General features: G+C 43.2%; 1 protein-coding gene across 1 annotated transcript; it reads left to right on the forward strand.

The window, feature by feature from the left end:
• The first annotated feature begins 4791 nt into the window (after nt 1-4791).
• Nucleotides 4792-11201, forward strand: ostm1 (osteoclastogenesis associated transmembrane protein 1). The gene is made up of 6 exons (XM_076272446.1): nt 4792-5265; nt 5931-6042; nt 6368-6468; nt 6847-6957; nt 7977-8142; nt 9325-11201. Exons 1-6 carry the CDS (start codon nt 4813-4815, stop codon nt 9378-9380), a joined length of 999 nt encoding a protein of 332 aa, XP_076128561.1. The 5' UTR covers nt 4792-4812; the 3' UTR covers nt 9381-11201.
• The last annotated feature ends 2356 nt before the right edge of the window (nt 11202-13557 follow it).

Below are 13557 nucleotides of genomic sequence, written 5' to 3' on the forward strand. Positions count from 1 at the left end.
CGATAAAGGGTTGTTCTTGGGCAAGCTCAACAAAACCACAGAACTCAAGTTTAGCCCTAAATGTTTTATGAAGGTAGGCTATAAGCCTCGTGTAAACAGGAATTGTAAAGAAATGCTATCGGAGGGAAGACCACCACCACTTGATTGGAGACACTTTGGCTTCACTTTTAATCAATTAGCCTAACACACTTTAAAATGTACATCTATTAACCTAAACAGAGACTAAACGATGACTTATTTTATCTTTATTATTGTTATTCTCACGTTAACTATGCAGAGGAGTGGTTACCCCAAAGTTGTCCAAATATCAGAGCGCATCAACAATTGGATTTTTTTCCCAGCAAAAGCTCCCGCATAGTCTGCCCGGGCCCTCTCCCACTGCCCACCCCGGCGTTCTGTTTGGGCACTGGAGGTTGTCAGCCTGGGTTTATGTCCAGTTCACTGGAGCTGAAAGAAGTCAGCTTCGTGTCTTGTTATGAAACAAGACGTCTCTGCCTCCCGTTTCGAGAGAGTGACGCGAGGTGACCGCGGCGGACTGGGGCAGCGCTGCCCGCACTGTGTCGCTCCGGAGAGGCGACCAGCAGTGAGGAAGTCAAAGCGGCCTTTGTGTCGCTTCTGCCGGCTGCATGTTTGTTAATTATCCCGTCTGTGTGTAGACGTGGACCCGACCGGAGCCAAGCAGGCTGGCGGAATCGCGCACAACACACCGTCAACAAAGATTAACTTCTCTGCGAATCACTCACATGTCTGATTGCAAGAGACAGCGACTTTCCCCTCTCTTTTGTCGGCAAGGTCCCTCCGGTCCTGTGTCAGCAACGGACTCAATCCCACTGGGCCTGTGAATGTTTATGTAACTTGGTAAACCCAGAAAAAGTGGCGAGGTTCGATTAAAATAAATTATGACACGATTAACGCCTACAGATGTGCACGCTTCGCTGACCACATTTGAATGTAAATGAGGATCAAGTCGCTCCTGCATCCAACATTAAGGAAAGATCTAGAGGTCATAGATTAGGCCGCTGCATGTTCTATAAGCCTTCAGTGTTTTCATTGCGATAGTCTCTCTTTTGGGCGTGCTCCAGATGTGTCATGACCTTGAGTCCTTTCATTTTTAGAAAGCTATTGAGTCTTTTGGTGAACTAGAGAAATATATTTCCTGTATGAATGGTACCATGGTGTGGTTAAAACCACACTTGAAAAAGATTGGATGTTTGCTACTTTTGAAAGCTATCGGTTAAGCGATTTTTGATTAATTTATTTCTGGATCAGGAATAAACCTGCCAGTTAGAATCTATTAATTTGCTGGGACTCATCCCATGGTATTCGTTTTCTAACCCGATTTAGGAGCATGCGCTCTTTGAGTGCATTCTCTCTTTCTCTCTCTTTCTCTATCTCTCACTCTCTCTGTTCTCAGTCCTTACGCGGATATATCCCTCTCGGCTCAGCCCACTCTTTAAGGTGCTCCAATAGCCGTGCCTTGATCCCCGTCAATTGTCATCGGCGGTCTGGCTACTCTGGACGTCAGTAGCGCGGGGAAGTCAGGGCTAATCCCTGAAAAGAAATCACGGGAAAAGAAAAGCAACAATAACCAAGTCAAGCGTAAAAAATGAAAGCGAAATCTCTATTATCAGGAGCCTACATTTCCCAGCGATGTGCTGAAAATCAACCCGGTTTGTCATTCGAGTCAGACTCGGGGGAAGAATATGGGGTCGTTCTGGGTTGGTAGACTCACACGATGAGAGTGCAATATTTTCAGCTAGAAGGGGGCCCTGGCGTTTGGGAAAAAAACACCCGTCCCACATCCCGCCGTAACCATTAAATGCAGACTGACTTTATGTTGTATAGAGAGTGCCTGACAAGAATGGAGCGCAGCTTTGGCCTGAGAGCATGCAGTTTTCTCGGATTAGGACGGCCCAAGCCATGAAGAATAACTCCTGCATAACTTACTTTCAGTCGCCCTCAGTCAACATTGCCAAATAGGCCTATAGTCACAGTTAAAACCAAAGGCTGGTTAACCCTTCACACACACACACACCTAGCCTACTGGTAGGTGCTATGAAAAGAAGAAATAAAGTGGAAACAATTAAAATTTTGTGTTGCATGTCTTGATGAGCCCATTAACACCTTATTTCGACTTCCTATTGGCAACATTAATAGCCAGATATAAAATCCTATCTTATTTTATAACAGACAAGCCCCACTGATAACAACTAAAAACGACTTAACTAATATGCTTAAACTAACTTATTTGTTTGTCATGGCTAGGCTTATGGTCAATTCTGAATGAGCCATTCTGATGAGTAGGTCTGCATTTCACAACATTTCTGTTGATATGGCTGTGTGTGTGTGTGTGTGTGTGTGAGAGAGAGAGAGAGAGAGAGAGAGAGAGAGAGAGAGAGAGATCTTGAGGTGTCTATCAGCTACCACACCTCTCTAAAGGTGCAATCAATTACAAAATCAATGCCCACTACCTGCATGGGAGAGATGGAGAGAGATAGCCCCACTTTACACCATGCATCATATTTTATTAGAGTAATCACTCCCCGCGTGGTCTGCGCGTGAAATTACGACGCCGCCCTGCCTCATCACGTTTTTCAAGTGCACTCGAGCCGATGGGGACACTCCGCGAGCTAATTAGTGATTTTTGTCCTCGCATAACGGAGCTCGGTATCATATGCTAATGAAGGCCCTTCAAGGCGTTCTTCCCGCCAGTTCTGTTCCTCGCGGAATTAACGGACAGTTATCTTTGATGATATGCTGATATTAACCTTGCTCCGCTCAGATCTTGATTACGCCAATCAATAATGCCCAAAAGTGCGGCAGACTAGAGAGTTACGTCCCAATTTTTTTGGATGGATAGAGCCCCACTTCAGCACTAAATCACTATAGCATAGCCTATATGATGTCAGGAAATGACTGAAAGCAGTGCTTAGACTAGGCATAGGTAGCCTACTTGAATGTTGACCATAACGCAGCCTTATGCACGATGCGTGCGTCATCGTCTTATTTTTTATAAGCTCAATATTCTCCTTTTTTGCAGTGGTGCCCAGGCGCTCTGTCTGTGGAAGAAACAGTCAGAGAGAGTTTCTGAGAACCCCATGTCCCGAATGACTGGCAGAAAGATGCATATGAAGCTGGCGTTGAACAGCTAGAAGTGACGTTCAACAAGGCGCGTTTAAATGCTCGCTTACCGTGGGCGCGCTTGGGAGTGGTGGAGGCCAAGATTCAGAGTTAGAAAAAGGGACGCTTCCCCACTCCAGACTAGTGAGACGCACTAGAATAGTCCCTAATGTGAAGCTACCCGAGACCCTCTATTTTCATTAAGGCCCTGATGACTGTGGAATTGCTGCGGACTGCAAGTTATCAAGAGGCACTAATTTCGCATTAAAAACCATTGACTGCAGTGGCATGATTCGAGGGTTTTCGACAATTAACACAATCAGTGTCTGGGCCCCGATCATTTACCTTGACTCCGTAATTATTTTGTGCCTACGACGCACAAGCGCATGCTCTCTGGAAAATTGCTCATGTCAAAAGAAAAAAAAATCACACTTGGTGCACTGAAGCCTGTGGAGGAGGAGGCAGATGATAGGAAGAGGTGCAAGGTCCAGTTTATCTTTAGCTGTTGCACTTGAATTAGCCCCCTTTGCCTAGCATAGCATTAGGCTTCACTGGCTGGCTCACCATGTCGCACCTACACTTTAAGACATTGTGAACCACCGGGCTATACTGAAAACACAGTTCTCGAACTCTCTAACAACAGGAATGAAGAACCTGGAATAACCAAATGGAACTCTATTCAAGGAGTGACATAGGCTAGCCTAGGCTACTGTAAAAAGCATACTGAAAAGAGTGATGAAAAGGGCCCTTTATTTTCACGCGTTGTCACTGTCAAGGGCCTCTGATTCGATGACTTTTGGGTCCCCGGGTCCAGCGGGCCTCAGCTGTGGATGCTGAGTGAGCGCAAGTGAGAGCGAACCGTGTGTGGAAAACCGCGACCAAGTCATCTCGAATGTTCCAGCTGTGAGCTGAGGAGGCGACTGGCCTTTTGAGAGTGCTTAAATCCGTGCTCCGTGTCGACCCCCAAGGCCTGGGAAGCGCCTAAACAAAGCGGCCTGAGATGATGTGATCGAGCCTCCCCGGCTGACAATATGGGGCTGTGTAGACAGGTCCAACTGTCTGAGGGGGGAATCTCTAGGCGAGTGAATGGAGACTTGCTCCTATTCGACACTGAATAATGCTAAGCCTTAAGCAAGGCTTGAGATTCCGTTAGGATAGGCATATGAGTAAGTTTTTTAGTCCATAAGAATTAATTTATTTATGTTATTAATTTTAATTAATTATTAATTTATTAATGTTATTCATAGCATTCATATTATTAAAGCTGATTTATTAACCACTGTCTCTCCTCTTCCATTCTAGTCTTTAAACAACTCTCCATGTCGCTCTTATTTTTTTTTCTTATTTGTTTGTCAGTAAGTAGGCTACACTGAAATGCACTTAGGCTACTGGTTTAATCTTTCACACAGGCCTAATCATTTAAATAATTTTTCAAATTGTTGCTTTGCATGCACTTTTTTCTTCAGGAAATTGAAGTCTAGCTTTCAGTCAATAGACTAGCTATAAACGACTGATCATCTAACAACATGATGATTTGACCCCCTTCATTGCCAGATACATTTAATAATGATAATGAGTTATGCTACCAAAGACAGACAGCTGCATAGTGAATGCTAGGCGGGTTCTCGCGAGAACTGCTGGATATCACATGATAAGCACACCACAGAGAAACAGGAAGTTGTGTTTTGGTGTATGGTTTGGAAGAGCGTTACCAACACTGTTTATGAGTGTCTATCAGCGCTTCACACCTGTCTGAAAATGGGTTACTTGACGTTAGTCTTGGCATTTTTTGTTTTAGGAATCGTTCAAATATCTACCACGAAGGGAGACACTTCTATGACAGGACCTGAAGTAAGCGGAGAGGATGATTTCATGTCAAAGTCAGCCGCGCATTTTTTGCCTGTCTCCTCAGCTTCCGAAGCGCACAAGTCCGGTTATTTCTTCTCTCTCAGCCTGTCGTCTTCCTTTCCCGAAGATCTGGAGGTCAGCGACTACTGTCTGACTCTTCTACGTATCTTTGGCGAGAGATATGTAACTTACGTTAACTGCTCTGTGTCTTATGCGCGTCCTGTCAAAATGTGCGAGAAATGTTACATAAACTACAGCGACCTAAAGGACATTTTCAATAACATCTCATCTGGCACGGTAAGTTTCAACATACTCAGACGAAGACATGTAGGCCTAGCTTACTACTGGATGTTAAGGTTAGCATGAGAGATTTTAAAGTGATCTACATCGATGTAACGGTAGCCAGTCACACAGGGCCAAGGCCAGTCTGTGGAGCTGCTCAATTGGCGTAGCTGTCACATGTTTCTTGTCTCATGACAGTCAGAGTAAATGTAGTGTACGTGCATTTCGGCTCTAAAAATATCTTTCCCGGAAATTTGGATAGTCGATGTCACAAGACGGAACATTAAACGTCTTCGTTTTTGTACCATGGATCCCACATTTACAAATCCTACCAATGCATAGGCTTACAAATTTTGCGCAATCGCCGTTACCATTTTGCGCATAACTGTGCATTTGCAGGTGTAATTTTTCAGTATTTAACTAATGCACACCAGTTATATCTTATTTAAGTCCTACTGAACAGCTGTAGTTCTAAATCTTTCATTTACTATCTTTCCCTGAGATCAAGGAGGAAAATGATGGAGCTGACCTAGACCTTGTTGTTTTGAAACTCTTTATATTGACTTATAGCCTACTATACAGAGAGAGGTTTTATGAAGACCCCTTGTCACACAGAGATCCTTCTTCATCTGGTGGGTTCTTGTAATGTGCCATTTACTGTTGATGTTTTTTTCCATAAGGGTTCAGGGAATGAGAGTTGCTATAACAGTCTTGTTCGCTCAGACCGGCTGATGCTGGTCTACATGCTCTACAGCAGCCTAAAGGACATCTGGTCCGTGGCCTCATGTTCAAGTAAGTTTTATAGACACATACACATACACACTGTTGCCATCATTGGGTCTCATACAACAAATTATGAATATCATAAGAGATCTGCTAATGAAATCTAGTTCAAATTTAGGTGATTTTATGCCTGTCTCAAGCCAAATGCACATTGCTGTTAGGAGGGCCTTTATAGATCCCGGGTAGCTTGCTGCTGTCTCAAGCCAAATGCACATTGCTGTTAGTTGGGCTTGGCTGTTGATTGGCAGCTGTGGGAAGTTCACAACCAGTAGCACAAGGAATGTAGCATCTTTTCCTGTGTATAACTGAATGTTGTTGTTTTTTCGTCCTGTAGATTGTCTCATGAAGCCGAACGAGACTGCTCTGAGTAACGACACACTGTATTTCCTCACTCTTCTCAACGTGTCACTCAGCTGCTTCGAGACACACCAACAGGTAGGACTGGCAGACTGCTAATCACACTGTGAGAAGTCACCAGTCAGTGTCTGTGGATAAGCAAACCATATGTATATATTTCTTTAGTTATATGTTTACTTTTAACCAGCACCATTATTTTATGATGTTTACATGGTTATGGAAACATTTATCCTTTTGTGCAAAGCATCTAGCGTCTTCATCAAAGTTACCGTTTTTGTTCATGTTTCTGTCATTCACTGTGTGTGTGTGTGTGTGTGTGTGTGTGTGTGTGTGTGTGTGTGTGTGTGTGTGTGTGTGTGTGTGTGTGTGTGTGTGTGTGTGTGTGTGTGTGTGTGTGTGTGTGTGTGTGTGTGTGTGTGTGTGTGTGTGTGTGTGTGTGTGTGTGTGTAATTACAGGGGAATCACTCAGAGCTTTGTAAAGAATGCAAAGCACCCTACCAGCGCCTAAGTGAACTTTACAGCGGAATGGAGAAGAATCACACACTCTGCATTGACCTTGAGGATGCGGTGGGTACACACACACACACACACAAACACACACACAAACACACACACACACTATTTGGTTAAACTGTTACTTTCGTTTAACAGTTCACCATGTTTCAGAAAGTGAAGTCTGTATACTGATTGTGTTCTAGTAAAAAGGTCCAACTAAGTAAGTACATAGAAATCAGAAAAACTTTCTTTTTAATCAAAAGACTTATTCTTTAAGAGTAGTTTTTTATGTAGGTCAATTCTAATTGAATTGTAGAAACATGATTTGTTTGGACTCCATTCTCAGAGATTGCATGGTTAGAAACAGCACCCCCCAGGGGCCAACTGACATAAATTATGAGTGTGTGTCTGTGTGTGTTTTTGTTTTGAAAGAAAGAAATTGAGAGGACATAGATCTGACTCTGCTATGGGACCTACATGTGATTTACCAAGAAACACACAGACAGACACACTCAGTCAAGTTTTACTCCCACACCTTAATGGGCTGAGAGGGCGGAGAGCGTGGGTGGGTGAAGGTTGGGAAGGTCTCAGAGAAACTAGTGCTTCTAAACCTCTATCCTACTCCTTCTACACCTGTCATTCCTTTCTTCCTTCTCTCTCTCTCTCTCTCTCTCTCTCTCTCTCTCTCTCTCTCTCTCTCTTTCTCTCTCTGTCATGTCTCCATCCTCTGTCACAACTGAGAATATAGAGTGGAAACTGTAAGAATATAGAGTGAGATTGTGGGAACTGTAAGAATATAGAGTGGGAACTGTAAGAATCTAGAGTGAGAATATAGAATGGGAACTGTGAGTATATAGAATGGGAACTGTAAGAAAATAGAGTTAGAATATAGAGTGAGAATATAGAGTGGGAACTGTAAGAGTATAGAGTGGGAACTGTTGAGTGGGAACTGTAAGTAGAGTGTAGAGTGAGAATATAGAATGAGAATATAGAATGGGAACTGCAAGAAAATAGATGAATAAAATAAATATGTAAGTAAATGCACCCCCCCCCCCCCCCCCACACACACACACACACACACACACACACAGATGAACGTGACTCGGCGCCTGTGGAGTAAGAAGTACGAATGCTCGTTCCCACTTGAGGAGAATGTGCCGGTCATCGCCGTGTCGGGCTTCATGCTCTTCCTGCCCATCATCTTCTACTTGAGCAGCTTCCTGCACTCGGAACAAAAGAAACGCAAACTCATACACCGTGAGTAACATGCTTAGCCCCCTCACCATTGTTACCCTGGCCACAGGGTGGGGGGGGGGGGGGAGGGGGGGCTACTGGTGGATGGGATGTCACAGGGGAGGAAAAAAAGAGAAGTTAGCTGTTAGAAGAGAGAGCGTGTGTGGGTGAGAATGGGTGTGTTTTTGACTAGTGTGTGTGTGTATGTGAGAATGGGTGTGTTTTTTGAGTAGTGTGTGTGTGTGTGTGAGAATGGGTGTGTTTTTGAGTAGTGTGAGTGTGTGAGAATGAGTGTGTTTTTGAGTCGTGTGAGTGTGTGTGAGGCGAGAAGTAGGGCATAGTATGACAGCGGTGTGTGCCTTCTCGTGATGTTGCACACTGCCCCTTGTAACTTTTGGGGACACTTACAGGGTTATGGGGCCACCCCCTGTGTCACGGCCACGCCACTAGACCCCTCCATAACGGTGTTTTTTCCTCCTTGTAACAGAGTATATGTGCATATGTGCACCCTTCCGTTGTTGGTGTTGTTTTCTATGAAGTCCAGCCGGTTTGGGGTGGGGAATCTTCTGCAGTCACGTCTTTGATTAGAAAATATGAAGTTTGTCTCTAAGTTTGTCTAGTCTCTAAGTTTACAATATTAAAAAAAATCCTCTACATTATCCATAAAACCATGCCACATTTATTAATGTTCGTTAAATGTCTCATTATAGCTGTACAGACTGATTTGGACCCGATTTTAGCCCTGAGTCTGACAGACCCAACACACTTTAGAATTGGGCCAAAATTCCTTCTGATTTGTTTAAAAAAAAAAAAAAAATGCATTGTGCCTTCCTGGCTTAATCTGTTGGTAGGAATTGGTGAATCACTTAGCCTAATTATCCTTGAATCCATGAAGAAGGTTCAATTCTCTGAAAAAATATACTTCTTTTGTGATTGTTGATGGGAGGGAGTGATTAGAGTAGTCATTGAGTTGGATACTTTTCCAAGACAATTTTCAGAATAAGACACTGTCATGTTGAGCTTAAACTGAGTGTTGAGCTTGAATGCCCAAGTAATGCTAAGTCAAGCCTCACTTTTCCTCTCATCTTGGATTTCTTAATGTTACTTTTGTGAAATAGCCCTCAGAACTTCAGCTAAGTGTGTTTACATATGCATACGGCATCTCTCTGCATTGTGTCCCTCTCTGACCTCTGTCTCTGTCCACAGCTAAGAGAGCGAAGTCCAACCACAGTCTCATGAACATCCAAGACAAGTTCAGCTGAGCTGCAGACACAGAAGGAGGACAAGGGGGGGGGCTGGGGTTCTAAATGAGGTCACAATGCTACTGATTGGTTCTGGTCACTGATTGGTTGTTGTTAATGGTACTGGTGATTGGTGGATGTTTGTTCAGGCAATCTCATGCTCAGGAGAGACCTTTTCATAGTGTGTGAAGGGTGGACTGCACAGCAAGCTGGCCTCCTTTAAGAACAGTCTAAGAAGGGTTTAAGAGAGTTCGAGAGACTGGCTAGCTGTGCTGGACTGTCACACACAGTACTCCTCATAATGCCCTCTTGAGTCTTCAGTTTAAAAGACTAAGTGGACCCCTTCTAACTTTGTGTATAAATGCACAGGCTTTCTATGCTTTTGAACATTTTCGATTGGAGTTTGGTTTGGTTCAAGAGTGATGAAATATAAAAGCAACTTCAACACTCTTGCTTTCACTGCTCTGAAGGTTAGATTAATGCAAGAGAAAGATTTATTTATGACTCCTGTCTCCTGTCCTTCAGGGAGTGACCACAGGATAAATACATTTGAGATATATATATATATATATAGAGATAGAGATAGAGATAGAGATAGAGATAGAGATAGAGATAGAGATAGAGATAGAGATAGAGATAGAGATAGAGATAGAGATAGAGATAGAGATAGAGATAGAGAGAGAATACACACACACACACACACACACACATATATATTAATATACAACTGCAGCTGTTTGATGAGAGTGGGGAAACATATTGTGCTACATTTCACAAATTCTTTACTTCTGTTTCCATATTTATGAATCATCATTTTTGCATTTACTGCTTTTTGTTTTCCTGCTTTATTATTTTGTCTGTGTGCGTGTATGTTTGTAGTTGTTGTTGATGATGAGACATGAAATTAAAGGTTTTGAGACATTTTTGATATTATTTTGGGTCAGTAACAGAGAAGTCATTGGAAGTATAGTCTTCAAAGCCCTGTTGCCCTGTTGTCAGGTTTGAAGTATATATGATCCATTTGATTTCTGTGTCTTTTTTTTTTGTCCCGATGTTTGTTTCCGGTCCAGTGTATAAAAGAACAGAGTTAAGATCACCTATTCCATTTCCACACTCTCTCATGTCCATTAGTGGGTCCCATTAATAGCAACCCCCTCTGAGGAGGTCAAAGATGGTTTAGGGAGAGAGGGATAGAGTGGAGCGAGAGAGTGGGGGGAGAGAGAGCGAGAGAGAGAGATCGAGTGGGGGGGGGGAGCGAAATACAGAGGAACAGAGAGCGGGAGAAAGACTAGAGAAATGGAAAGAGGAGTGTGGATATGGAGAGGTTATGGAGGTAGGGAGGGATGAGGAGAGAGAGAGAGAGCGCTGATTCGACATCCACACGACTTTTCTTCATACTCCCTCTTAACCCTGCTGTTCGATTTTGTGTGTGTGGGGGTGTCTGACTGTGAGCTGATGTGTCCTGATGTTTTTCAATTTGATCCGCATTTTCTCCTTACCTCAACATTCACCAGCAGGAATAGCAAGGTGTGCTGTGACCATGTTTACAACAAACAATCTTTTTTTTTTTAAGTTTAATTATGATTTCACCTTATATGCTGTTTACTTATTTCTTTATTGCACTTTTTTTTTTAAATATGGAGGTTCCTAGTGTAAAGCTGAACAACATCCCAGATTTAAACACAAAAAATATGATGTAGCCAAATAGACACCGTAGCTTTATGTGCTAATGCACAACAAGACTACTGAGAAAGCACTTTACACTTACTGAATGATTACTGGTGTAAATAAATTGCCAATGTTTGTAAATAAATAAAACTAATAAAGTGTGCTATTGCAATAGTTTTGTCCATCATGTAAATCAATGTTGCATGCAGAGGGTCTGTTGAAATGGGCAAATGTGAAAAAAGATAAAACAAAAATAAACAAACAATATGTTGCCCAATGCAAAAGAGGAAGGGTTTATAGCAAATGAGCTGGAGGCATTTCTGACCCCATAGGGTTGTGCTGGCTGCCCCTGAGATGAGTTTAAAAAGCTAACAGGCACTTGCTTGTTCTCCAGTTACGTGGCCCTCTCTCGCGGTGCACTCCGTCATTAGCGGCTAATCTAAATGTAGGATAAAGTTACTTGGCTGAATAATCGTAACAACACATCCGTTTAAGCCGCCTTGGCTTTTTGGTCTTGTGGACCATGGCTTGACCGCTTGCTCTGCCTCTGCTTGCTAATAGCATTTGCGCCGATTTGCTGAATCATATGATCCCCTTGTGTCCTTAGGAGGAGTCCGAGGTGGAAAGGTAAAGCGAAAGGAGACAAAAAAGGACAGAGAGAAAGCGAGAGAGAGAGAAACAGACAGAGAAGGAAATAAAAAGGAGAATGAGATAAAGAAAGATACAGGGAGAAAAGGGGAAAAAAAAGAAAAGTGCCACTTCTGTGTCAGCTCATGTACCGCACACCAGCAACAGCAGCAAGAATGACAGCTTTCATTCCCCTTAAGCTGAAGGGAGCATGCCAACCCTCACACACACACACACATACACACACATCTCTACGGAGCTGAACTTGCAGGTAATCAGGGCTGAAAGTCATTATTTCTGACCCGCAGCGAACAAGAAGCCTACCCAAAGCAGCTATTCGCTGCGCCACGTGATAGAGGAACGGATGCAAAAGCTGAAATACCACAGGAGCCCATGACCAGGGTCCACTCTGGAGCTCGGAGGAGTGGAGGTGTTGGGGGGCAAGGGTAGGGTGGAGGGGATTAAGTTGATCCGGCATCACGTTTTGCCTCAGCGAGAAAAGGAGAAATGACTTTGGACCTTATGCCACTGTTACAAAACGCTCCCCAGTACACCCCCCCCCCCCCACTCGCCCAACTCCCTTAACTCCCCTGCTAATACCTGCAAAAGCCATATGCACAAATCAACTGTACCATGTCATGTGTTCCAGCTGATGGGTAGATTTTACAGACAGTTAACTGTGGGTGGACTGTATAACCATGGCAACAAGGATATGTCAGTTTGTTGACAAAATGTTCTTAGGTTTGTATATTTGACACACACTGACACCTTTTCATTGGTGGGATTGTTTTAAATGATAAATTGTAGAGGTCATACTTCTCTGTACTGAAGAAAGACATACAGAACATAACATATACAAACATTTAATTAATATTCGAAACAGTTTTGAAAGTATGCGTGTCACTATGGTCTTCCATGTTCTGTGTTTCGCTGTGGTCTAGAGTTTTAAAGTTCTGCATGTCACCATGGTGTTGGATGTTTACCATAGTTACATGGTGTTGAATGTTTACCATAGTTATATGGCCTAGCTTGACCAACATCAGCAGGGATAGTGTAGCTGGTGATGCCGATGTGCCGGACTGGGCAGTGCCTGCAATGCCACCCCGTCCTAGTCACCCCACCACCACCACTGCCTCTAAAAGAAGCTTTGATAGGAATTGACCTTGAAAGTAATTCTGCTGTAAGTGACCGTTTATGTGAAAAAATTAATGCGATTCTGTAACCTGACTCAATGTGCCCCTCCCCATCTTTCTCATTCATTTTAATCTCCCTAGATTTGAGGGATTAATATGACCAGGAGCTACAGTAAATGCTGAATAGAATCATTAAGAATGCAGTAAATCAAATGAACATGTTTTGCTAACTCTTGCTAACCTTGATCATAATCCATGGGCCTATACACATTTTTTGTGAAATTCTGAGAAATTTTCCTTCAGCTGTTAGTTCTGTGTGTGTGTGTGTGTGTGTGTGTGTGTGTGTTCAGAAAGCCTGCAGTGTCGTACACAATCTTTGCTCTGTGACTGGGAAACAAAGTTGCGACACATTGTTTCAGCAGTACGAAAGGGACGCATGTAATTTCATTGTACTATTGGCATCAAATATCAACAACCTTTTGAGGCCTGAATTGCCTGAATTGAGGACTGTGCCTGAGTCTATGTATGCCCTTAGGTGTGTAACACACACACACACACACACACACACATTCAAAATTAGTGTAAGCAGGGTAGGGAATGTAGGGTACGTATAGGAACGTTTCCACTGCAGGAACTTGGGGAGTTTTTTTGGGGTTTTTGTGTATGTCCCCTCCCCAGTGGCTGGCCTGTACGATCACTTTCAGTAACTTTTACAGGGGTGAATTAAGTCCCTGCTCTGGGAAGGGTACTTTCAGTAACTTTTACAGGGG

Source organism: Alosa pseudoharengus, unplaced genomic scaffold (assembly GCF_046254945.1).
Source record: "Alosa pseudoharengus isolate Yale_2024_CS ecotype anadromous, Long Island Sound unplaced genomic scaffold, YU_APseudo_1.1 YU_APseudo_1.1_scf_7, whole genome shotgun sequence".
NCBI lineage: Eukaryota > Metazoa > Chordata > Actinopteri > Clupeiformes > Clupeidae > Alosa > Alosa pseudoharengus.

Excerpts from the sequence above, each read along its gene's own strand:
- ostm1 (XM_076272446.1), top strand. The coding sequence starts at position 4,813 with ATGGTTTGGAAGAGCGTTACCAACACTGTTTATGAGTGTCTATCAGCG. Across the intron at positions 5,266-5,930 it reads ATAACATCTCATCTGGCACG|GGTTCAGGGAATGAGAGTTG; the intron begins GTAAGTTTCAAC and ends TTTTTCCATAAG. Across the intron at positions 6,958-7,976 it reads GCATTGACCTTGAGGATGCG|ATGAACGTGACTCGGCGCCT; the intron begins GTGGGTACACAC and ends ACACACACACAG.